At 48.9% G+C, this 26,294-nt stretch overlaps 1 protein-coding gene across 1 annotated transcript in view; it reads right to left on the bottom strand.

Annotated features, from left to right (window-relative positions):
• Positions 1–26,294, bottom strand: part of kcnh6a (potassium voltage-gated channel, subfamily H (eag-related), member 6a) — a 109,656-nt gene that overhangs the window by 3,245 nt on the left and 80,117 nt on the right. Inside the window, exons 6-12 of the mRNA XM_078424849.1 lie at positions 22,632–23,057; positions 13,267–13,666; positions 11,245–11,444; positions 10,209–10,461; positions 8,683–8,876; positions 5,859–5,958; positions 1,648–1,893 (exon numbers count right to left, since the gene is read on the bottom strand). Of these exons, the coding sequence (XP_078280975.1) occupies positions 1,648–1,893; positions 5,859–5,958; positions 8,683–8,876; positions 10,209–10,461; positions 11,245–11,444; positions 13,267–13,666; positions 22,632–23,057 (1,819 nt within the window). The remainder of the gene's footprint in view (positions 1–1,647; positions 1,894–5,858; positions 5,959–8,682; positions 8,877–10,208; positions 10,462–11,244; positions 11,445–13,266; positions 13,667–22,631; positions 23,058–26,294) is intronic.

Below are 26,294 nucleotides of genomic sequence, written 5' to 3'. Positions count from 1 at the left end.
TACATCAAAGGACATGCTCAAAGTCAGGAAACTGGGGATAAGTGGAGATGCAAGGAACTTCAAATGCTGGTTTACAAAAAAAAGACACAAATTCCTGGAGTAACTCAGCGGTTCAGGTAGCATCTCTGGAGAACATAGACAGGTGATGTTTTGAGTTGGGACCCTTCCTCAAGGTGAGCTTCTTCAAAGTAGGCATACCTTGAGGAGATTTTACAGCTGGGCGGTAAAAGGGAGTTTCAAGGAACTGCAGATGCTGGTTTACCAAAAATGACACAAAGTGCTGGAATAACTCGGTGGGTCAGGCAGAACCATCATCCATCTCCTTGCCTGGCCCTCTTCAGCGCTTGTTCCCTCAGCGAGTCAGGCAGCATCTCTGGAGAAAGGCCCGAAACATCACTGACTCCTTTCTCCAGAGATGCTGCCTGACCCGCTGAGGTTCGACAGCTAAGGTGTCATCACTTCACACACCTTTTGCTGTAACTGCTGCCCCTTACTATCACGATAAGGACATAAAAAATTGCACCTGGAATAGGGCATTTGGCCCCTGGAGTCTCATCCAACATGCAATATGTTTGTAGTTTATCCAATTTACCTTGGTATCCTCCCATGTTCTTTGATTCCCTTACTGATTAAAAAAAATCTACCTATCTCAGCTCAGAATCAAGGATTTGGGCTCAACTTCTTTCAAAGTCAAGGGATTTCCAATATTCACACAGTTGGGGAAAGGAATTCCTCCTCCTCTCAGTTTAAATGAACCCCTCTGAAGCACCCATCTGAGTCAGTGCCCTCTAGTCCTCGACTCCCCCCCCTCGAGGGGAAATATCCTCCTAGCATTTAATGAGAACAGATCCAATCTGTTCAATCTTTCCTCAGAAGATAATCCCTCCAGATCCCAGATCATCCCGGAGAATTGAACTGGCAGAAGATCGGCTCCTTTGATGGGGGAGGTCTCAGGGGGCGATTGAGATGGATCATCCGTTCGGCACTTATGGCTGAACACGGTTTTGAATGCCTCGTTCTTGTCTTTAGTACCCACACTCCGAGCCCTGCTTTCAGTGGGTGTGGGGGACAGTTTTCGTGAAGGATTCCAAACTGAAGCTTTAACTTATGATAGACATAAAATGCTGGAGTAACTCAGCGGATCAGACAGGATGGGTGGCGTTTCTGGTTGGGATCTTTCTTCAGACCCAAACGGAAACATCACGCAACCTTTTTCTCCAGGGATACTGCCTGAACCGCTGAGTTACTCCAGCACTTTGTGTCTATCTTTGGTATAAACCAACTTCTGCAGTTCCTTTCTACACACTGGAACTTTAACTTTGTTTTGTATCCCACAGATGTCGCCTAACTAATTGGGCGGCATGGTGACACAGCAGTAGAGTTGCTGCCTTACAGCGCCAGAGACACTAGCAATTCCATCGATTAGTATTCGATTTTTCCATCCTGGGGGAAAAAGTTTCTGATTGTCTACCCTATTTATGCCTCTCAGAATTTTATATACTTCCACCAGGTCTCCCTGCAATCACCGGCGTTCCAGAGAAAACAATCCATGTCTGCCCGCTGGATGAGGAGCAGGAAACGGGCAAGGCCCTTTCTGAGTCCTAGTCATTCATCCAGTAGATCCAGGAAGAACAGAGGCTGACCTACTTGTGAAGGGATTGGATCCGTTGTGTTTGCTTCTGTTCTGCAGGTGGCCCAGGGTGGGAGAAACGGGGCTCGTAGGTGTGGCGGGCAATCTGTTCTTCACTTCAGTGATGCTGCACGTTGAAGCTTTGAGATTCTCCTCGCTGTTCTGTGAGCATGGACTCAAGCTGCTGTAGTCCTTCTGTGCCCGGCTCTGCGGCATGGTCAGTAGAACCTGGTCATCGTCAAGCTCTCCTGCACCGTTAACATCTGAAATACAACAAATACTCCACTCAGCCCCTCAAGGATAGCACAGCGGTAGAGTTGCTGCCTTACAGCGCCAGAGACCTGAGTTCGATCCTGACTATGGGTGCTATCTGTACGGAGTTTGTATGTTCTCCCCGTTTTCTCCGGGAAGCTCTGGTTTCCTCCCACAATCCAAAGATGCACAGTTTTGTTGCTTAATTGGCTTGGTATTGAACAAATGTAAAAATTGTCCCTAGTGCGTGTAGGATAGCGTTTGTGTGCAGGGATCGCTGGTTAGTGCAGACTCGGTGGACCGAAGGGCCTGTTTCCGCGCTGAATCTCTAAACTAAAGCACTGACAGACGGGGAGCACCCCCCTCCTGTTAGAAGCCGTGGAATTTCTGGAAGAGTCAATATCACCAATCATATTTCAACAAATTCTCATATTTTGTTGACTTTAAAGTTCATATTTTAAAATTATCATATTTTGCTGACTTTAAAATGATCATATTTTGCTGACTTTAAAATGATCATATTTTGCTGACTTTAAAGTTCTGGACTGTCATTAAACTTCGATTCCTTAGGGATTGGAACATACCTCTCACACCTGACTCCACCCTAAACCAAACAACTGCCTTACAGCAACAGACGTTCAGCTGCTAACACTGCCTTCTATTAACCCTTGCACAGATCCGAGAAGTAAACTTTATTTTTTCTGTTGACCGGTCAGCTGGTGAATCCAGGATACTCTGACTCTCAATGTTCATTGTGTCGGAGGGAACTGCAGATGCTGTTTTAAACCGAAGATGGACACAATATGCTGGAGTAACTCAGTGGCACAGGCAGCATCTCTGGAAAGAAGGAATGGGTGATGCTTCGGGTCGAGACCTCTCCCCAGACCATTGGCCATTGTTTGACCCTCTGACTCTCAAAGTACAGTATGGGACCCTTGGACTCTTAATGTCTTGTGTGGGACCCTCTGATTCTCAATGTCCAGTGTGGGACCCTCTGATTCTCAATGTCCCATGTGGGACCCTCTGATTCTCAATGTCCAGTGTGGGACCCTCTGATTCTCAATGTCCAGTGTGGGACCCTCTGATTCTCAATGTCCCATGTGGGACCCTCTGATTCTCAATGTCCAGTGTGGGACCCTCTGATTCTCAATGTCCAGTGTGGGACCCTCTGATTCTCAATGTCCAGTGTGGGACTCTCTGATTCTCAATGTCCCATGTGGGACCCTCTGATTCTCAATGTCCAGTGTGGGACCCTCTGATTCTCAATGTCCAGTGTGGGACCCTCTGATTCTCAATGTCCAGTGTGGGACCCTCTGATTCTCAATGTCCAGTGTGGGACCCTCTGATTCTCAATGTCCAGTGTGGGACCCTCTGATTCTCAATGTCCCATGTGGGACCCTCTGATTCTCAATGTCCAGTGTGGGACCCTCTGATTCTCAATGTCCCATGTGGGACCCTCTGATTCTCAATGTCCAGTGGCAGGATGCTCAGACTTTCAATGTCCAATGGCCAGACCCTCACACTCCCTATGTTCCTTCAGTGCATTGAGATCACGCTGACCCACATTAAACCTACACTGATCCATTCTACAATAATCCCATTTTATTCTCCCCACATTCCCACCAACCTCCTCCAGATTTTGCCACCAGTTCTCCCACTCTCTTCCTGTCTCCAACTACATCCTTTCTTTGTCCCGGCCCCTCCCCTGACATCAGTCTGAAGAAGGGTCTCGACCCGAAACATCACCCATTCCTTCTCTCCTGAGATGCTGCCTGACCCGCTGAGTTACTCCAGCTTTTTGTGATACCGTAAATTTTAGTGCCACGTCATTGGCCTCTGCAAGATCCTTTATAGTGCATGTGTCATGCAGCATGTCACAGCTCAGGAGATGTTCCATAGTCTGGAGGCCCCGTCCACACTCGCAGTCTGCCACATCTTCGATACATCCCCACTTCAGCATGTTCGATTTGCTCCTTCCCATGCCTGTCCGCAGTCTGTTGAGACTGCGTCAGATTATCCACGGATGGTCGGAACCTGGTGGGAGTTTCTCAGAGGGATCGATTGATCGACAGAGGGCTTGACTGAACAGGGCACAGAGTGATATGGAGCTAATGCAGGCAAGCGAGATTTGTATAGATAGGCAATGTGTTCAGCACGGACACAATGGGCTGAAGGGCTTGTTTCCATGTTGTATAACTCTATGAGTCTACAACCTGGTCAGGTTATGCAAGTCCAGGAGAGTGCATCAGAGATATAGATCTATGGCACTGATACCTGATGTCGTTTGGCCTGCAGCAAGGACACGTTTATCCCACAATAAACCAATGTTAAAAGGTGTCAGGCAGCTGTAACGGCAGGTAAATAGAATAGCTTGAGACACAGTGACACATGTCCATTTACATCAAACTTCTGTCTGCCTTCCTGAAGCCCATGATCTGTCTGATCCCAATGCACATAAATCCATAGTAGCTTCAACCTCAGTTCCACCAAATCTGGATTTATTCTCCATTGAGCAGTTTTTCCAAATATTGATGAGCCCAGATTGTTTCTCCAGCAAGCACGTTGTGTAATGTGGATAAACAACAAACAGGATGACCCTCCTGTAAGGCCAATGGACCGCTTCACTGACATGGTGAGAAGGAGCCGTTTCACAGACTTACAATAAACAGACAAGATGAAGATAGAGACAATGCTGTCCAACAGGGCAGGGTTATGTCCACCAGACTACCGTGGATGTCAGTCTTGGTTTACATAGGAGGGCTCAGGGCAGGAGTCAGCAGCTTGCAAGGGAACTGCGGACAGGAATGGGAACAAGTTGGCACGGTGATGCAGCGATAGAGTTGCTGCTTTTCAATGCCAGACACCCCGTTCGATCCTGACTATGGGTGCTGCCTTTATAGAGTTTGTATGTTCTCCCCGTGACCCGTGGATTTTACCCGGTACTCCAGTTTCCTCCACACTCCAAAGATGTACAGGTTTGTAGGTTAATTTGGGCCTGGTAAAAATTGAAAATTGTTCCCAGTGTGTAGGTAGGATAGTGCTAGTGTATGGGAATCGTTGGTTGGTGCAGATTTGGTAGGCCGAAGGGCCTGTCTCCGCTCTGTATCTCTGAACTAAACTAAACTAAATTGTGTTCAACATCACTGAGAATCCAGAGGATTGTATGTGTACATAATAGTTATAGGGAAGTATGGGCTAAGTGTAATAATAATGGTAGAATAAATGTAAACACAATAAACTATTAAGTGAACGTTGAGTTATGGGGATCCGCGATCATTGTCCAGTTTTAATCCTTGATAGACTCCGTCCAATTCAGGACGTATAATATTGGGGTAAGAAGGGTCACGGACCTACAGTGTGTCAGATACTGGCCTGTTGTTCCCTCTTATCCTCGCACATTAGGTTTAGAATAAGAAAATAACTGCAGATGCTGGTACAAATCGAAGGTATTTATTCACAAAATGCTGGAGTAACTCAGCATGTCAGGCAGCATCTCAGCAGAGAAGGAATGGGCGACGTTTCAGATCGAGACCCTTCTTTAGACTGATGTCAGGGGGGCGGGACAAAGGAAGGATATAGGTGGAGACAGGAAGATCTGGGAAGGGGGAGGGGAAGAGAGGGACAGAGGAACTATCTAAAGTTGGAGAAGTCGATGTTCATACCACTGGGCTGCAAACTGCCCAGGCGAAATATGAGGTGCTGTTCCTCCAATTTCCGGTGGGCCTCACTATGGCACTGGAGGAGTCCCATGACAGAAAGGTCAGACTGGGAATGGGAGGGGGAGTTGAAGTGCTCGGCCACCGGGAGATCAGATTGGTTAACGCGGACCGAGCGCAGATGTTGAGCGAAGCGATCGCCGAGCCTGCGTTTGGTTTCGCCGATGTCATGCTATGATGACATGCTATGAGTATCGGACTTAGGCCAATGCTGGTGGTGACCACCACTAAATGGACGAGCACTCCATCTGTACACTCACCGGTGTTACTCCTGTCCTGGAAGGAAAGCTTGTTCGGATTAAGTTCTTGGTGCTCACAGTTGGAATCATCACTTGGAGGTGAGCGAGGGATTCGGTCTGTCTATTAAATACAAGATAAATGGTAATAATGAATTAGCGCCGTACATGGACTGAGTTACAGCATCCACATACAAATGATGCACAATATGGATAGGCGATGTCACGTCAAGTTTATTTGTCACATGCACATACAAGATATGCAGTGAAATTAAAAGTCACCCACAGTCCAGCAATAGAGCAATAAAAAATAAACCATTTCACACACAATCACAACCAACACAAAACAAAAAACAAAAAAAAGAAACATCCATCACAGTGAGTCTCCTCCAGTCACCTCCTCACTGTGATAATAGACAATAGACAATAAACAATAGGTGCAGGAGGAGGCCATTCAGCCCTTCGAGCCGGCACCGCCATTCAATGCGATCATGGCTGATCACTCTCAATCAGTACCCCGTTCCCGCCTTCTCCCCATACCCCCTCACTCCACTATCCTTAAGAGCTCTATCCAGCTCTCTCTTGAAAGCATCCAACGAACTGGCCTCCACTGCCTTCTGAGGCAGAGAATTCCACACCTTCACCACTCTCTGACTGAAAAAGTTCTTCCTCATCTCCGTTCTAAATGGCCTACCCCTTATTCTTAAACTGTGGCCCCTTGTTCTGGACTCCCCCAACATTGGGAACATGTTTCCTGCCTCTAATGTGTCCAATCCCCTAATTATCTTATATGTTTCAATAAGATCCCCCCTCATCCTTCTACATTCCAGTGTATACAAGCCCAATCGCTCCAGCCAGAATGTCTTTTTCTCTTCCCCTGCCGTCCTCTCCCGCGGCCAGGCTGTTGAAGTTGCCATGTTCCAGGCCGCGCTGGACGGTCTGAAGAAGGAGTCTGAAGAAGGGTCCCTACCCAAAATGTCACGTATCCATTTTGTCCAGAGATGCTGCCTGACCTGCTGAGTTACTCCAGTATTTTGTGTCTATCTTTGATGAAAGCCAGCATCGATCTGCAGTTCTTTTTTATTACGTCCAGGTTGACATGTTTGACAGCGTCATTCTCCATCAAGTGAAGATTAAATGTCAGAAACTTATCGAAACGTATAAAATTATTAAGGGGTTGGACACGTTAGAGGCAGGAAACATGTTCCCAATGTTGGGGGAGTCCAGAACCAGGGGCCACAGTTTAAGAATAAGGGGTAGGCCATTTAGAACAGAGATGAGGAAAAACTTTTTTAGTCAGAGAGTTGTGAATCTGTGGAATTCTCTGCCTCAGAAGGCAGTGGAGGCCAATTCTCTGAATACATTCAAGAGAGAGCTAGATAGAGCTCTTAAGGATAGCGGAATCAGGGGGTATGGGGAGAAGACAGGAACGGGGTACTGATTGAGAATGATCAGCCATGATCACATTGAATGGCGGTGCTGGCTCGAAGGGCCAAATGGCCTTCTCCTGTACCTATTTTCTATTGTCTATTGTCTATAGAAAGGTCCAGAATATTCCATCGTCTGAGGCAGTTCCAGAAATCAATAGGATGTTGGGTGAGTTGCAATTCCTTCCCATAATCTCACCAATATTTCCTGATTTGCGAGTTTACGTTATTCGTCTATTACTGCACCTGTACCCACGATGGTCTGCAAATCTTCATTAACTTCCACCCTTCATTATCTGTTTTCGTTTAATTGCTCCAGTTCATATCGATGGATGTGACAAATGAACTCCATTAAATAGACCAACCTACAGTCTATTTTATCTGATTTCTATTTTCTATTCCAATTATTGAGGAATGTTTGAGCCGCTGCTCTACACGTACAATTCCATCTGCGTTTTTACACCAAGTGAGATAAAGTTGGCGCACTAAATTAGAAACTTCACCACTTTTCGCTCCAATAACAGAGGGATTTTTCCCGTTGTTCATGTTCATCGCGAATGGCAACCTCTCATGGAGCAAAACAAAACCTCTGGTGGAACTCAGTGAATCAAGAAGCATCTGTGGAGGCACAGGTTTTGGGTCAAGACCCTGCATCAGAACTGAGAGTGTGGAGGGATGACAGAGGACATAAAGAGATGAAAGCAGGGGCTGGTAGGTAGAGATTGAACCAGGTGATGGAGGTGGGACTGATGGTCAGGTGGGGGAGGGCATTGGGCGGGTAGGTCTCGGGTGTAAAGGTGGACAGGTATGCGGGTGGTGGGCAGTCAGACCCGGTGGCGGAGGGTGATGAGCCCAGGTAACGAGGGGGAAGGAACGGAAAAGGTGATCAAAAGGAGAGAGACACTGGGTGGACTGGAGCAGGAATGGAATGGAGGAGTGGCGCTTCAAGAGACCGAGTGTGTGGACTGGACACGGTGGCACAGAACGGTGGAGCAGGAGTGGAGGACATCAACAACTTTGCTTGACCAGACCGAACCTGCAACACTGCCAGGACAAAGGGCCTTTATGGCAACTTGGACTTTTAAACTCTTGCATATTGTCTCAGTGAACTATTTCTTTACACTTTATACTTCGGAATACAAAGGAGGCGTCACTATTGCTGGGAAAACTGCCCAATTCATTTCCTCTTGATTCGGGGTGGCATGGTGACTCAGCGGTAGAGTTGCTGCCTTACAGCGCTTGCAGTTTAATTGGCTTGGGTTTGTCTCCTTGGCATGAGTGCAAATTGTCCCCAGTACATGTGGCGTAATGTTAATGTGCGAGGAACGCTGGTCGGCGCGGACACGGTGGGCCGAAGGGCCTGTTTCTGCGCTGTATCTCTAAACTAAACTATATAAAGAATACAAACGGATGAAACTCACATCTCTGAGATCGAAGGTGATCTCCAAATTTGTCCAAAACTTGCTGGAGAAATCAGGGTACATGTCCAGCACCTCCTGCAGGTCCTCCCGTACTATCCGGTGTAGGTCACAGTATGTCAGCGCTCTCACATCGCCATTAGATTTCCCTGGCCTGGCGTAAAGGCTGATGGGCTCTCCGAAGATGTCGTTCTTCCCTACATTACCAAAGGAACAAAAGCATCAGCTGTACAGTGAGGAGGCGGTGTAACCATACTGCATGGTTACATACTGCATGTGCAACCATACTACATGGTCAACACTACCCCTCTCAGCCATTCATCTCAACTCACTCCAGAGCCCTCTAAGGCACAGGGGAAGACAAAGTAGCTAATCACCAACATGGCTAATGCAGAAAAGGGAAAATAAGCACAAATGCTGTTATCAGAGTACTGAATGAACCTTGAATAAGCTCAGGGTATAGTCCTGATCTCCCAACCCATCTCATTGCAGCCCTTGAACTTTCTCTTATCTACATTTTCTCTGCAGCTGCAGCTCGATATTCTTCACTCTGGTCTCTGTTGCACATGTGTACGGCTTGATTGTATTCATGTCTCATCTGATTTGACTGGACAGCACGCAAATAACGTTTTGTACTGTATCTAATTCACACGTGACAATAATAATAAGAAACTAAACCATGGTGGTGAGGTGTAGAGAGAACAGGAATGAGGAGATCAGAGATGTTTGTGGTGGACTGAGGATCGAGAGAACCCAAATGATGCAGATAGGGCCGATGGTCTCTGAGAGCGAGTGGCGGGGGCTTGTTAACTGCAGCTGATCTGTCTGGAGGAGGGGTAAGTCAGGAAGATGAACGAGGGGAGCAGAGAGAGAAAAAAACAATCACCCTGCAACAGAGCACATTGCAGCTCCTGGGACTCAATGCCGATAATTACAGATAGCCTGATTTTCCTGTTTGTGTGCAGTTAATGAAAGGTCATTGACTAATCTTTTCCCTCTCCACAGACCTGCGGAATATGCCAAACATTCTCCCTCACAGAGCCTCTCCCACAGACAGAGCCATCTCTCCCTCACAGAGCCAGCCTACAGACAGCCACACCTCAGACAGGGCCACCCCTCTCAGACAGACCCACCCCTCTCTCAGGCAGAGCCACCCCTCTCACGACAGAGCCACCTCTCTCAGACAGAGCCACCCCTCTCAGACAGAGCCACCCCTCTCAGACAGAGCCACCTCTCTCAGACAGAGCCACCCCTCTCAGTCAGAGCCACCCCTCTCAGACAGAGCCACCCCTCTCAGACAGAGCCACCCCTCTCAGACAGAGCCACCCCTCTCTGACAGAGCCACCCCTCTCAGACAGAGCCACCCCTCTCTCAGACAGAGCCACCCCTCTCTCAGACAGAGCCACCCCTCTCAGACAGAGCCACCCCTCTCAGACAGAGCCACCCCTCTCAGACAGACCCACCCCTCTCTCAGGCAGAGCCACCCCTCTCACGACAGAGCCAGCCAGGCCACATTGACAGCAACGTACCCAAGATGGCGACCACCATGTCGTCGCGCAGGATCTCGATGGAGCCTTGTGATATGAAGTAGAGGGCAGTCAGGACGTCGCCGTAGTGCACTAGTGTGTCGCCGGGCGGGGCGTGGGTGGTCTTGAACTTCATGGCCAGGGCGCGCAGGCAGCCGGGGCTGGCTCCACTGAAGGCCCGGCAGTTTTGGAGCAGACTTCGATTCAAGTGCAGGCAGATGTCGGCCTGTAGGCACTCGGGGAAACCCTTCAACACCTGCAGAGAAAACTGCACGGTCACACCCAGCACTCTCCCTGCTCCTCACACAATCTTCCCCTCACCCCCGGGAGCCTCTGATCCCTGCTTCAGTCTCCATCCCCACCGGGGTAGCAATAGGTCAATGACCCCCCCCCCCCCCTCTCTCCCTCCCGGCCTTATATTGCTTTCCTCTCTGGGCAAAAAAGCATCTCCCAGCCCAGGAGGTGGATGGTCCTCAGGCCCAAGGTGCTGATCCCAGGTCCAGGGTGCGTGCTGTGTCCCACCAAAGCCAGTGCTGATCCAGTGCCCCACCCAGTGCTGATCCAGTGCCCCATCTATTGGTTTGATCCAGGTGTTCAGCCAGTGCTGATCCCAGTGACCTGCCAGTGCCGGAACTGTGCTCCTCCAGTGCCAGTGCTGATCCCAGTGTCCCACCAGTGCCAGAACTGTGCTGCATCAGTGCCAGCTCAGATTCCAGTACCCCACCAGTGCCAGTGCTGATCCCAGTGTTCCACCAGTGTCGGAACCAAGTGCTCCACCTGTGTCAGTGCTGATCAAGAGTCCCACTTTTGATCCCAGTCACCCACCAGTGCCAGAAATCTGTGCTGCACCAGTGCCAGCGCTGGTTCCAGTGTCCCACAAGTGCCAGTGTTGGTTCCAGTGCCCCCACCAGTGCCGGCGGTGCTCCCTGGTGCCCACAGTGAGAGCGGGTGACAGCGGGTGGAGGGAGGTGCAGTGCCTTTGCCAGTGCCCCTCTCCTGCCCCCTGCTGGCGGCTCAGGATTACAGCCGCTGTACTCACCGCGTTCATGTCTATCCCGTTGGTGTAGGACCAGGCGTGCTGGAAGTACTCCTCTAGCCTCTGCCGCAGCGGGTTGGGAATCTGGTGGAAGCGGATGAACTCCTTGACGCGCAGCATCTGGGTGTGGTAGCGGGCAGTGCCCGAGTACAGGCGCTGGATGATGGCCGACACGTTGCCGAAGATGCTGGCGTACATGAGAGCTGCGGGGAACAGGCACAGTAGAGCATCAATGAGGGGCGATCGAGATCAACGCCAGAGTGGCCTCCTACCCTTACACTGGATTGATGTAACGCACTAACCGGGCCAGCATCTGTGTAACCTGGCATCAGTGATGCCGGCCACCATTGGCCATGAAACCCACTGGATTGGTCATCTTTACATTAGCCTTGATGAGACCCGGCATGTATCTAATAACCTCGCAATTCCCAGAACACCCACTTATGTCCGTCTCAACGTAAACTGTACGACTTTTGCGAATAGTCTCAATGCAAATACGAGCACTTTGCACCCAAATGTTTCATTTCAGTTTTCCATTAAAGGGACTCTACTATCATTGGGAAACTGATTGAGCAGCTGCAGCAATCAGTACAAGGTGTTCAAATACCCTCCAAAGTTCACTGAGTGTGCTACAATTAACAGGCGGTGTCTTTTTGCAATATTTAGCTGCACTGACCGGATGTCTCAGTGGTGGCAATGGAGGAATTACAGGGTTTGGGGCAATGCTAGTAGCTGCCACACCAGTGTAACTTATCACTGATCTATCACTTGTAAATGAGCATCTAACTTGCCCTCAAACTCTTTCTATGGTAATACTTGTACAGTAAAACTTTCTAGAGACAGTTTGCTCAGGGTCATTTACAACAACAACAAAATTGAATAATCCTGTGGAGTTGTGAAGGCTAAGGGGGTTTTGATAGAGGTATATAAAGTTATAAGGGGCATGGATACTGAGAACATTTCCCCTGAGCAGAGGTAATAACAAGCAGGCACAGTTGAAGATAAGAGGTAGGAGACTGAAAGGGTATTTGAGGAAATCTCTTTGACCCAGAGGGTGATTAGAATCTGGAAAGCCCTGCCTAAGAGGGTAATCTCACAACATTTGAGAGGTTTTCAGCTGAGCATTTAATGGCCAAGGCATAGCAGCTACAAGCAAAAGGGCAGGAAATGGGGTTAGTAGGGATGGATACGTGAGGGTCAGCATGGATGCGTCGGGCCAAAGGGCCTTTTACTGTGCGATAGGACTCTGGCTATAATACAAATGCAGAACACTTTCTGGGTGATTTCACACAATTCCGAATATTCGACCGACTATTTGGGACATGAGTTTTCCATACGTAACAGGCACGGTTCTGGGTCAGAGAGAGCAGGGCGGTGTTGTTCCCTCTGCCCTCTTTTGGAAGAGTTGCCAAGGAACTTGGAAAGTGTTGTCAGTTATCACTTTCAGTTCTGCCTCACTTTGGTCTTCCTGGCACACCACCGAATAGGGATACCTGTCAGGTTCAGAACAAATCACATCGGGCACCGATGACTCAAGAAAGGTGGAGCCCACAATGGTCCATTGTTGGCTGTGGAACAAGTGACAATGAAGGGAAACAAAGAGTGAGCCTGTCAAGATGACTAGGGTGGGGGAGGGACGGAGAGAGAGGGGGAATGCAAGGGTTACTTGAGAAGAGAGAAATCAATATTCATACCGCTGGGTTGTAAGCTGCCCAAGCGAAATATGAGGTGCTGTTCACCAAATTTGCGTGTGGCCTCACTCTGACAGTGGAGGAGGCCCAAGACAGAAAGGTCAGTGCAGGAATGGGGAGTTCAAATGTTTAGCTACTGGGACATCGTACAGGCTAAGGTGGACTGAGCGTAGGTGTTCAGTGAAACGATCGCCGATATACAAGAATGCACACAATGGATACAGGAGATGAGGTTGGAGGAGGTGCAAGTGAACTCTGTGTCTAGCCCGCACTTTGTGAGAAAAGTTTGGAAGGTGACACCCTTCATCTCTGACACCGAGTAAAGACAACTTACATCCAATCAACATGACGCAGATAGAGAAGATCTTCTCGGAATTGGTGTTGGGCGAAACGTTCCCAAATCCGACGCTGGTCAGGCTGCTGAAGGTGAAGTATAAAGCCGTGACATACTTGTCCTTGATGGAGGGTCCCGACGAGGCATCGCTGTCATTATACCGCTTGCCGATTTGGTCGCCCAGGTTGTCCAGCCAGCCTATCTTGTGAACCATGTAGGGTCTCTCCACGTTGCCGATGGCGTACCAGATGCAGGCTAGCCAGTGGGCAATGAGGGCGAAGGTACACATGAGCAGGAGGAGCACGGCGGCTCCGTACTCGGAGTAGCGATCCAGCTTGCGGGCCACCCGCATCAGCCGCAGCAGGCGGGCTGTCTTCAGGAGACCGATCAGCGTGGTGGTCTGCAACACAAAGGGTCACATCCCATGAGCGGCTGGGTCGCAGCATGCAGCCAACATGTAGCTGTTCATTCTGTCGCCCTATGACCCAGTCTCACTCAAACTGCAGCAGGCATGCGCTGTTCATAAGATCATAACATCGTAAGTGATAGGAGCAGAATTAGGCCATTTGGCCCATCAGGTCTACTCTGCCATTCAATCATGGCTGATCTATATCTCCCTCCTAACCCCATTCTCTTGCCTTATCCTCATAACCTCTGACACATGTACTAATCAAGAATCTATCGATCTCTGCCTTAAATATATCCACTGACTTGGCCTCCACAGCATTCCATAGCAAAGAATTCCACATATTCACCACTTTCTGACTAAAGAAATTCCTCCTCATCTCCTTCCTAAAAGAATGTCCTTTAATTCTGAGGCTGTCAGCTCTAGTCCTAGACTCTCCCACTAGTGGAAACATCCTCTCCACATCCATTCTTTCCGAGCCTTTCACTATTCTGTATGTTTCAATGAGGTCCCCTCTCATTCCTCTAAACTCCAGCAAATACAGGCCCAGTGCCATCAAATGCTCATCATATGTTAACTCTGTCATGTTCATTCTGTCCCTCTGTGACCCAGTCTCACTCAGCAAATAGCATCTATGTGTTTCCTTTATCATCATTACATTTTTGCGTATCTTTCATTAATTTGTTCTGTATCTCTCCACATCACTGTCTATATGTCTCTTTTCCCTTCCCCCTCTGACTCTCAGTCTGAAGAAGGGTCTCGACCCGAAACGTCACCTATTCCTTTTCTCCAGAGATACTGTCTGACGCGTTGAGTTACTCCAGCTTGTTGTGTCTATATATAAGAAGATAACTGCAGATGTTGGGTCAAATCGAAGGTTTTTATTCACAAAATGCTGGAGTAACTTAGCAGGTCAGGCAGCATCTCGGGAGAGAAGGAATGGGTGACGTTTCGGGTCGAGACCCTTCTTCAGACTGTCTATCTTCTGTTTAAACCAGCATCTGCAGTTCCTTTCTACACACGTGTTCATTCTGCCCCCCCCCCCCCCCCACCATGACCCAGTCTCACTCAATGAGCAGCAACTATGTGTTGTTCATTCCACTGCTCCTTGACCCAGTCTCACTCAGACTGTACCCGGCATGTATGTGCTGTTCTTTCCATCACTTTAAGTGAGACTGAGGGAGAGCGAGAGCAAGATATAAATAGAGCAAAGCACTCTTGGAAATTGCAGAGGACTGTTCCAATCTGCCATTCCACCCCACCACTCTCAAAGGAATCCAATTCAGCACTTGCATACAGAACAGGTTACCTCAAAATACTGTAAAGCTCGGAACATTTTTGAGGCAATTGAGTGATTACAATTTAGAATAACAATTACGTAGAAGTGAGCTATTGGGGAAATCTAGTCAAGGTGTCCAGGGGTTTATACATACAATAACAGACTTGGAGCGAGTGGCTTGCTGAATTCTCAACAAGGAATTTGGATGACATGCATGTTAGAAACAGACGTTCCACAATTACTTACAGGCAATTTAATTGAAGAGTTTGATTTATAGATGGAATAACTGAGAGTGAGTAAGTGGTGTAATGATTCTGTTACTGGACCGTTAAGGAAGGAAGGTCTTCTGCAGATAGATGCCTGAGGCCTCTGTAACATCTAGATGCAATATCCACTCTTCTCCTGCTGGCCAACCACCTTTTGCTGAAGATGGCACGGCGGTAGAGTTGCTGCCTTACAGCGCCAGAGACCCGGGTTCCATCCTGATGACGGGTGCCGTCTGTACGGAGTTTGTATGTTCTCCCTGTGACCTGCGTGGGTTTTCCCCCGGGTCCCACACTTCAAAGTCGTGCAGGTTTGGTAGGTTGATTTGGCTTTGTTAAAAAATGTAAATTGTAACTAATGTGTAGTGTACATTGCTGGTTGGTGCTGGCACGGTGGGCTGAAAGGCCTGATGCCGCGGTATATCTCTAAACTAAACTAAATCCTGTTTGCTTGCCAAAGGCAATAAACTGAACTCAATTTCAAAGTAAACTCGAATTTCCAGCAACTCCACTCAGCAGCCTGCGTGCTCGCTTGCTGCCTGTGCTGCCATCAGAGACTTGAGGCTCTCTACCACTATTACATCCTTGCTGGATGGACCAGATGCCCAGGGATCCACAGAGAGAGAGAGTGAGGAAGCAAGGGGATCCTGAACTTTCAGATGTCAAGTCCAGACTGGTAAGGGGACTTCCCTGATGTCAGGACCCTGCACCCTGAAGATTGTGCTCCAACATCAAGCTTGGACTCTTCACTTTTTGGACTCTTCACCTCTCCTCACATCACTTTTCACTCCATCTCCTTTTACCTCTTCCTTTCTCTGACCTCCAACGTCAAGCTGACATGCTGACCTGGTCTCTACCCAGGCGTCCCTTGCCCAGCCCCTCACTCTCTCCTGGCGAATGAGGCACAATCTAGATCAAACCTCTCTCCATCCTTGAGATGCACAGAGACACGAGGGGACCTTCATAACAAGAGGAGTTGAGTATAGGAGCAAAGAGGTCCTTCTGCAGTTGTACAGGGCCCTGGTGAGACCGCACCTGGAGTACTGTGTCCAGTTTTGGTCTCCAAATTTGAGGACGGATATTCTTGCTATTGAGGGCGTGCAGCGTAGGTTTACTAAGTTAATTCCCAGAATGGCGGGACTGTCATATGTTGAAAGACTGGAGCGACTAAGTTTGTATACACTGGAATTTAGAAGGATGAGAGGGGATCTTATCGAAACGTATAAAATTATTAAGGGGTTTGACACGTTAGAGGCAGGAAACATGTTCCCAATGTTGGGGGAGTCCAGAACCAGGGGCCACAGTTTAAGAATAAGGGGTAGGCCATTTAGAACAGAGATGAGGAAAAACTTTTTTAGTCAGAGAGTTGTGAATCTGTGGAATTCTCTGCCTCAGAGGGCAGTGGAGGCCAATTCTCTGAATACATTCAAGAGAGAGCTAGATAGAGCTCTTAAGGATAGCGGAGTCAGGGGGTATGGGGAGAAAGCAGGAACGGGGTACTGATTGAGAATGATCAGCCATGATCACATTGAATGGCGGTACTGGCTCGAAGGGCCGAATGGCCTTCTCCTGCACCTATTTTCTATTGTCTATTGGGACATCAGAGGATGTCTCCCAATGAGGAGACATTAGAAAAGGGAGGGAGATCAATGAGGGGAGAGAGAAGGGATCTGCAGAGATGAAGGAGAAAGAGAAAGGAAGAGGTAAAAGGAGATAGAATGAAAGGTGATGTGAGGAGAGAAGTGAAGAGTCCAAAAAGTGAAGTCAAGGGAAATTAGAGGAAGAAGAGCTTGAAAAAGTAAAGGGGCAGGCAATGGGTGGATGGTGACAGAGAGAGGATTGAGAGAGGATTGAGAGAGGGAGAGGGAGAGGGAGAGGGAGAGGGAGAGGGAGAGGGAGAGGGAGAGGGAGAGGGAGAGAGGATTGAGAGAGGGAGAGGGAGAGGGAGAGGGAGAGGGAGAGGGAGAGGGAGAGAGGATAGAGAGGGAGAGGGAGAGGGAGAGGGAGAGGGAGAGGGAGAGGGAGAGGGAGAGGGAGAGGGAGAGGGAGAGGGAGAGGGAGAGGGAGAGGGAGAGGGAGAGGGAGAGGGAGAGGGAGAGAGGATTGAGAGAGAGGGAGAGGGAGAGGGAGAGAGGATTGAGAGAGGGAGAGGGAGAGGGAGAGGGAGAGGGAGAGGGAGAGGAAAGAAGAAAAGGAAATGAGAGTGAAGAATGGATCAAGGAGGGGATGTTTGAGTGGCAGGAAGGAAGGGGGGGGGTCGGAATAGGGAATAGGGAGGAAGGGAGCGGTGAAGAGTGAAAAAAGCTCCATGAACTGACCTGGGCAAACAGAGACAGTTCATAAGTTCATAAATTCTAGGATTATTACTTTCGCATTTTGTGTTTATTATTTTTTCATCTTGAATATGTTGGTGGTGATTTGTGAATTTTGCATGGGCGAATTTCTGCTCAAAAGTGATAGGAGCAGAATGAGGCCATTCGGCCCATCGAGTCTACTCCGCCTTTCAATCGTGGCTGATCTATCTTTCCCTCTCAACCCCATTCCCCTGCCTTCTCCCCATTACCCGACATCCTTAGACAGGGACCAGAATATGGGCAGCAGATGGAACGTGAGGCTTTCAGCACCTTCTATTGCTGCGGTGCTGAGAGTGAGAGGAGAACATTGCACTCTGCTTGAGCTGGGCTCACGTACACTTAGACGTGCTGGGCTCACGTACACTTAGACGTGCTGGGCTCACGTACACTTAGACGTGCTGGGCTCACGTACACTTAGACGTGCTGGGCTCACGTACACTTAGACGTGCTGGGCTCACGTACACTTAGACGTGCTGGGCTCACGTACACTTAGACGTGGATTGGAAGAGACAGGTGGAAGCTCTTTTTGGCTCAATCTGTCTATTTGCTGAAATCATTGATTGCCCCTGTAAAAGTAACATTAAGTCTTACATTGAGCTGTCTGCTGTTCCCTCCAACACTGCATTAGAACCCATTAGCAAACTGACATCACAGCCTGTGACACAATTACTGCTGTGCTCAGCCAATCTGTTGCCATGGCAACTGTCTGGTCAGGGATGATTTGATGAGGGCTAAGCCGCCCTCTGCATTGCCCCACATCACCAGCCTGGCAAATCTGTTTTCGAAAAACCGGCCACGACAAATGCTTTCAGTGAAACAGTCAGTCGACTTGCAACATCACACTTTCACTGGGGCAAGGTGAGACATGGGGCAGGCAGCTCACACAACTCACACCGTGGCCCAATGGAGCCCCAATGAGTGCCTAAATTCATCGAGATATCTGGACACCAAGCAGTGTCTCCCAATCACTCTCAGGGACATGTCCGTATATCTCCTGAGAGAGAAGTACTGAGAGACATTCATTTTGTGGACAGATATCTGCCTCAGAGAGGGGGACTGTTACACCTGATATCCACCTGAGAGAGGGACTGAGGAGAGTTGTACAGATACCTGATTGAGAGAATGGGAGAGAGGGACTCAGAGTCACTGAGCACTATTTAGATTTTTTTTTTAATCTAAAAATTTAAATAGTGCTCAGTGACTCTGAGTCCCTCTCTTTCAACACTCAACCTATGCACAAGACCAGTGTCTCTCAAATCCCATTCTCTCAGGGATGATTTGATGAGGGCTATGCCGCCCTCTGCATTGCCCCGCACCCCGCGTGACCTCACCCAGCCAGCGGCCACGTGCTCCCGCTCCACCCGGGCTGGGAGGCGGGTTGCTATGCAACCTCCGTTAGGCGGCGCCCGGGCCACCAGGCATACACGATCCAGGCCTACAGCGTCCCCCGGGCCTACATTGTCCGGGCCTACACTGTCCTGGCCCACAGCGCCCCCCCCCCCCCCCCCCCCCCCGGGCCTAATACATGACAAGGGCGGTCCTATATGGGACAAATCAATTTTGCCCAATGTACGGGATGTCCCGGCTAATACAGGACAGTTGGCAACCCTAGACAGACGGCACAAGGGAGCAGGGGTAGAATTGCTTCCTTACAGTGCCAGAGACCCGGGTTCGATCCTGACTATTGGTGCTGTCTGTTTACGAAGATTGTCTGTTCTCCCTGTGACTGTGTGGGTTTTCTTCGGGTGCTCCGGTTTCCTCCCAAAGACGTACAGGTTTGTAGGTTAATTGGCTCTGGTAAAAAATGTGAATTGTCCCTCGTGTGTAGGATAGTGTTAATGTATGGGGCTGATCGGTGGTCGGCGAGGACTCGGTGGGCCGAAGGGCCTATTTCCGCCCTGTATCTCTAAAGTCTAAAGTAAAGATTACTCATTTTAATCTTGAGCTGCTGTGAAGTTATAATACTGGAGAAGAGGCCATTTGTTATAACCCATTAACCTCCCTTAGATATTACACACTACAATGCCCTCGTGCGTCTGACCCGAGACAGCATAGGGCCAACTTAATCTGCCTTTCCTTGTAGTACCGCCCTGCACCCAGGACTGCACACTGCACTAACTGCACATGTGTACCCTCCCTAGGCTGCTGTGATCAAGCTGCCTGCAGTACTCCTGCCTCAACAGCAGCCCCTCCCTCTCCCACGCTGCCCCCCCCCCCCCCCCCGTGATCAGTGGGTGCCTTCATGAACCCATGCACCAGGTCCCGGTGCGTATCGGATTCATTGTCCTTACACTTAAATTACACTCTATTTCTCTCTTCTTTGCCCAGAACGAATGACCTCATATTTCCCATGTTCTTCCTTGTGCCTACCCAGTTAATCTGTCTACATTCCTGTCAGAGTCTTTGCGCCCATCACACAACTCTCATGTTCGGAAGTTACAGCAGCGGAATTAGGCCATTCGGCCCATCAAGTCTACTCCGCCATCCAATCATGGGTGATCTATCTTTCCCTCTCAACCCCATTCTCCTGCCTTCTTCCCATAACTTCTGACACCCTAACTAATCAAGAATCTGTCAATCTCCGCCTTGAAAATACCCAATGACTTTGCCTCCACAGGCATCCATGGCAATGAATTCCACTGTTATCATTCTCTGACTAAAGAAATTCCTTCTCATCGCCTTTCTAAAGAATACGTCTTTTTATTCTGAGGCTCCTAGATTCTCCCACTAGTGGACACATCCTCTCCACGTCCACTCTAGCCTGACCTTCACTTCTTCTTTTTCACATTCATTTTTCGTCATCGGTATCTCTGGACATGTTCCATGTCACTCCCTCACCCGTCCATGTCCGAGTCGTAAATAGCCGCGACTGAGCTTGTGGCTGCCCCACTAACAATGGCTGCCCACCTATAAATGGCCTGTTCATTGCTGCTTCCTACTTACTAGCGGAAAGTTTCACCAGATTGATTCCTGGGATGGCAGGACTTTCATATGAAGAAAGACTGGATAGACTCGGCTTGTACTCGCTGGAATTTAGAAGATTGAGGGGGGATCTTATAGAAACTTACAAAATTCTTAAGGGGTTGGACAGGCTAGATGCAGGAAGATTGTTCCCGATGTTGGGGAAGTCCAGAACAAGGGGTCATAGTTTAAGGATAAGGGGGAAGTCTTTTAGGACCGAGATGAGAAAGTTTTTTTTCACACAGAGAGTGGTGAATCTGTGGAATTCTCTGCCACAGAAGGTAGTTGAGGCCAGTTCATTGGCTATATTTAAGAGGGAGTTAGATGTGGCCCTTGTGGCTATAGGGATCAGGGGGTATGGAGAGAAGGCAGGTACGGGATACTGAGTTGGATGATCAGCCATGATCATATTGAATGGCGGTGCAGGCTCGAAGGGCCGAATGGCCTACTACTGCACCTATTTTCTATGTTTCTATGTAAAGGATGGAAAGAATTGAAGTAACTCAGTGGGTCAGGCAGCTTCTCTCGAGAACATGGATAGGTGACGTTTCGGGTTAGGACCCTTCTTCAGACTTTGTGTAAACCAGGATCCTTGTCCCTGCTGACTGCTCTTCGACCCAGCGTCGATCCGGCTAACACAGCACTCTCTACACTGAAAATTGCCTCACGCATCTGTTGTGCCTTTAAGACAGGTGAACCATGTAACTTTGTGAGTTTAGTTTAGTTTAGTTTAGAGATACAGATTTAGAGAAGCACTTTGGCCCACCGAGTCCACGTCGACCAGCGATCCCCGCACACTAATACTATCCTACACACTACGGCCAATATTACATTTATACCATGCCAGTTAACCTACAAATCTGTACGTCTTTGGAGTGTGGGAGGAAACCGCAGCTTCCTGGTGAAAACCCACGCAGGTCACAGGGAAAGCGTACAAACTCTGTACAGATAAGCACCCGCAGTCAGGATCGAACGCGAGTCTCTTGCACTGAAACGTGGGTCTCAACCCTACCTGCTGCGCCACCGTGCCGCCCCCTGTTCTCTTCAGGAACAGAGCAAAGGTAAACTGTGGTAGAGGATCCAAGGCTGAATCTCCTGACTGCAGGCCAGGCAAGGTCCTGAGGGTCGGAGCCAAGAGCAGCACTAGGCAGCTGCACTTTGAAGCTCCAGCCTGCCCGTTTGAAAGCTGCACCTGCTGACCACTGAGAGGGATTGAAGCAACAGCAACAGTGCAAGCCGGGTCACGGTGAGCCAGCTGAGAGTAAAGGTGCAACCACACTCGAGGCCTGGGATGTCCAGCGCCATCCCGGTGGGGAAGTGGATAACACAGTGCATCAACCCCTGCAGTGCTCACTGGCGGCCTGGGCTGTGTAACTGTCTGGGGGCATCATTCACATCCTGAAAGGGGAGTACGGAGATGCATGTAAAGGCCAGCCATGTTTTGATCTGGAGGTCAGTGTTGACACTGTGCAATGGTTGAACGTCAAACAGTGGGAGTAGAGGGAGGAACATTACCGCCCATGAACCCTGCCCAATGTATCACATGCTTACGGACCCAGTGGCTTCACCATGAGCTGTAATTCAGAGATTGGCAGAACATTTGGAGCCACAGCAGTTGTGAGGCTGGGGCGCTGAGCAGTTAGCAGCTGTAATTAAACTGTGGGTGAAGCTGCCATGCTGTTACACTGAAAGGTCTATCACTGTAACTGGGGCTCATGTGAACATAGAACACAGCACCAGAACAAGCCCTTTGGCTCACAATGTCTGCGCTGAACATGATGCCAAGTTATACTAATCTCCTGTTCCTGCATGTGTTCTAGATATCCCTCCATCTCCTGCATATCCACAACACTCTTAAATGCCATTATCATGTCTGCATGGTGGTGATGGTGGTGATGGTGGTGATGGTGGTGATGGTGGTGATGGTGGTGATGGTGGTGGCAGCATATATGATAATGGCATTTAAGAGGATATTGGATAGGCAGAGAATGGAGGGATATCTACATCACATGCAGGCAGAGGAGATAAGTTTAACTTGGGATCATGTTCAACAGGCACCCACCACCCTGCGTAACAAAACTTGCCCAGATAGATCCCTTTACCTCGTCAGAGCCGGACCTGAAGATGAGCAGGTCAAAGGGGATGGCAGCCACAATATCGATGAGGAACCAGCCCTTGAAGTAGTGGATGGCGATCCTGGCCGGGTGACTAACCACCTCATCGTTCTCATTGACGTAGGTGGTGCGGAAGTTGATGATGATGTCGATGATGAACATGATGTCGACGATCAGGTCCACGATGGCCAGGGGGTTGCAGGAGTAGCCGCACTCCCAGCGCTTCTCCTCCTCCTGGTCGTTGAGGAGGAAGGCGGCTGAGTAGGGGGTGAAGATGGCGGTGTATATCACCAGCAGCAGGATCAGCCAGTCCCACATCGCCTTGAAGGGGCTGTAGTGAAGGATGGTCCACTTGTGGATGTGAGGGGCCTGCAGCTTGTACTCGGGCAGCACATCCGCTCCCAACGACAGGACCTGGAACACAGACAACGGGGAGAGGTCACTCACCGGCTCACGCCTCTGGGAGGCAGCCTCCATGCTGGGCCAAGCTGTGTCAGGCAGTGCTAGACCAGGCTGGGTCAGGCTGTGCTAGACCAGGCTGTGTCAGATAGTGCTAAACCAGGCTGTGTCAGGCAGTGCTGGACCAGGCTGTGTCAGATAGTGCTAAACCAGGCTGTGTCAGGCTGTGCTAGACCAGGCTGTGTCAGATAGTGCTAAACCAGGCTGTGTCAGATAGTGCTAAACCAGGCTGTGTAAGATAATGCTAAACCAGGCTGTGTCAGATAGTGCTAAACAAGGCTGTGTCAGGCAGTGCTAGGCCAGGCTGTCAAGCAGTACTAAACCAGGCTGTGTCAGATAGTGCTAAACCAGGCTGTGTCAGGCAGTGCTAAACCAGGCTGTGCAGGTCCAGGCAGTGTCAGGTGTGCTGATCTATGTCAGACTGTGCTATGCTCTGTGCAGAAAGGAACTGCAGATGCTGGTGTACACCGAAAATAGGGCAAAGTGCTAGAGTATCTCAGCAGGTCAGGCAGCATCTCTGGAGAAAAAAGATGGATGGCGTTATGGGGAAGGAACCCTTCTTCAGACTGAAAGTAGAGGGGAGGGAACAGGAGGTATGAAAAGACCAGAACAAATCAGGGCCGGCAACAGATGACTAAGGAATGGTGGAGCCCATAATGGCCCATTGTTGGCAAGGGAAGAGGTAATAACGAAGGGTACAATGATGTGAACAGTGGAACTAGCAGGATGCCTAGTGTGGGGGGAGGGACGGAGAGCGAGGGAAGGCTGGGGATACTTGAAATTAGAGCAATCAACGCTCATACCGCCCGGTTGGAAGCTGCCCAAGTGAAATATGAGGATATTATTCCTCCAATTTGCGTGTGGCCTCACTCTGACAGTGGAGGAAGCCCAGGACTGAACAGTAGGTACGGAATGAGAAGGGGGAGTTAAAATGTTTGGCACCAGGAGACCGCGTAGGCCAAGGCAGACTGGCCCGCTGAGTTACTCTAGCACTGTGTGTCTTTCTAGGCTCTGCTGGGCTGTGCCAGACTGAGCCAAGCCGGGCTGTGCTGTTCTGGGGAACGTTTAAAGAAAGGCGTTATGCAGAGCAAGTTTTTGTTTCACAAAAAGTGGTGGGTGCCAGAAACACACTTGCAGGGGTGCAGATGGAATCAGATACAATAGTGGTGTTTAAGAGGCTTTTAGATAGGTATGTGGATATGCGGGGAATTAAAGTATATGGGGAAAGTGCCGACAGAAAGGATTGGTTTAATACGGCATAATAATTGGCACAAACATTGTGGGCCAAAGGGCTGTTCATTTGTTGTACTGTTCCGTGCCCCAAACGGCAGATGACTGGGGCTGACAGAGGAAATGGGGACTGACTGGATTACTGAGGGTGCTGACTGCTGACGGACTGCGGGGAAGGGAACGGCTAGATCAATGTAGAGTTCTGGGTATTGTTCAGAGTTGCATGATTAAAAAAGTGGATGGAGTATGGTCAGGACAGCTGGTGAGTGTGGTCAGGAAGGAGGTTACATAAAGACAGGAAGAATGGTCGAACAGCATTCTTTAACTAAAACTCCTCCAGAAGCAATAGTTTGTGTGCCTGGTATCTGGGTAAGTCCAGATCACATTCCTCGGAGAAATAAAATAAACACGCTGTGGCAACTGGGATCCAGATAAGGGAACAGTCAGTCACGTAAGACAATTAATGCGGTATTATCGGCATGGCCTTGCAGTAGTTGTCTAAACAAGACAAAGCTGGACCACATGAGTGCATCCGGAGATGGTGAGGGTCTGGAAAAGGGTCTTGATCCAAAACGCCACCTATCCATGCTCTCCGGGGATGCTGCCTGACCCCCTGAGTTACTCAAGGTTTTTGTGTTCCTTTGATGAGGGTTCCTTTGACGCGATCACGGAAATAATAGCATAACAATATTCGAAATAATGTTGGTCATTTTTCAAAATTCTACTGGAATCAGGAACAGTTCCAATGGATTTGATGGTAGCTAATGAAGCTGCCAATAGAAAAGGAAATTGGAGAGAATGCAGGGGATTGTACATCAGTCAGTCTGACATTGGTGTATTGGGAGAGCTGGCATAGACCCAATAGCACAAATAGCTTCCTACTGTATCACGAGAAAAAACATTTTGCTTCATTGTTTGTGAAGGAATACACTATGACCACCTCATTAATAAATGGGAGAAATTAAATGCCACTGTCATCACTGGAGAATTAGTGTTAGGAAAAGTAATGATTAGTGCTCTGGACCAGATGGTTTAGATACTAAAATCTTACAATAAGCCATTTCAGAGATAGTGGATGTATTGGTTGTAATCCTTCAAAAATGGTCAGATTCTGGCTAAGTCCAAGAGGACTGGAAATCTGCCAACGTGATATCCTTCTTGAAAAAGGAGGGAGGCATAACGCTGGTAACTATGGACCTGTTAGTCGCATGGCTATTGTTGGGGAAAATGTTGGCATCAATTATTAAGGAGCGATTAGCAGCACATCTGGCAAGTCATAATCTGATCACGCAGAATCACCATGACATCATGAAACAGAAATATATTCTGCACACCCTCGTGTTCCAGTAGCTTGAGTAACAGATGGAGTCGATTTGTTTAATACGGGTGTCAGGGGTTATGGCGAGAAGGCAGGAGAATGGGGTTGAGAGGGAAAGATAGATCAGCCATGATTGAATGGCAGAGTAGACTTGATGGGTCGAATTACCTAATTCTGTTCCTAAAACTTATGAATTTATGAACAGAAATTTGCCCTTGCAAAATTCACAAATCACCTCCAAAATATTCAAGGTATCACAAAAAGCTGGAGTAACTCAGCGGGTCAGGCAGCATCTCAGGAGAGAAGGAATGGGTGACGTTTCGGGTCGAGACCCTTCTTCAGACTGATGTCAGGGGATGGGGCTGGGCAAAGAAAGGATGTAGTTGGAGACAGGAAGACAGTGGGAGAACTGGGAAGGGGGAGGGGAAAGAGAGGGACAGAGGAGCTATCTAAAGTTAGAGAAGTCAACCCACCAAAATATTCAAGATGAGAAACTAACATAACAAACACAAAATGCGAAAGAAATAACAAATGCCTGATTATTTCTGCCAAGGGTTCACCCAATGGAAATTTGTGACATGGATGGTCTTCGAAGAGAATGCGATCCCTTCATAAGGCAAGGGCACAATAAGAGAACAAGAATA

Source organism: Rhinoraja longicauda, chromosome 29 (genome assembly GCF_053455715.1).
Source record: "Rhinoraja longicauda isolate Sanriku21f chromosome 29, sRhiLon1.1, whole genome shotgun sequence".
Classification (NCBI taxonomy): domain Eukaryota; kingdom Metazoa; phylum Chordata; class Chondrichthyes; order Rajiformes; family Arhynchobatidae; genus Rhinoraja; species Rhinoraja longicauda.
Note: the sequence above shows the minus strand (reverse complement) of the source record. Positions and strands in the feature narration are given on the sequence as shown.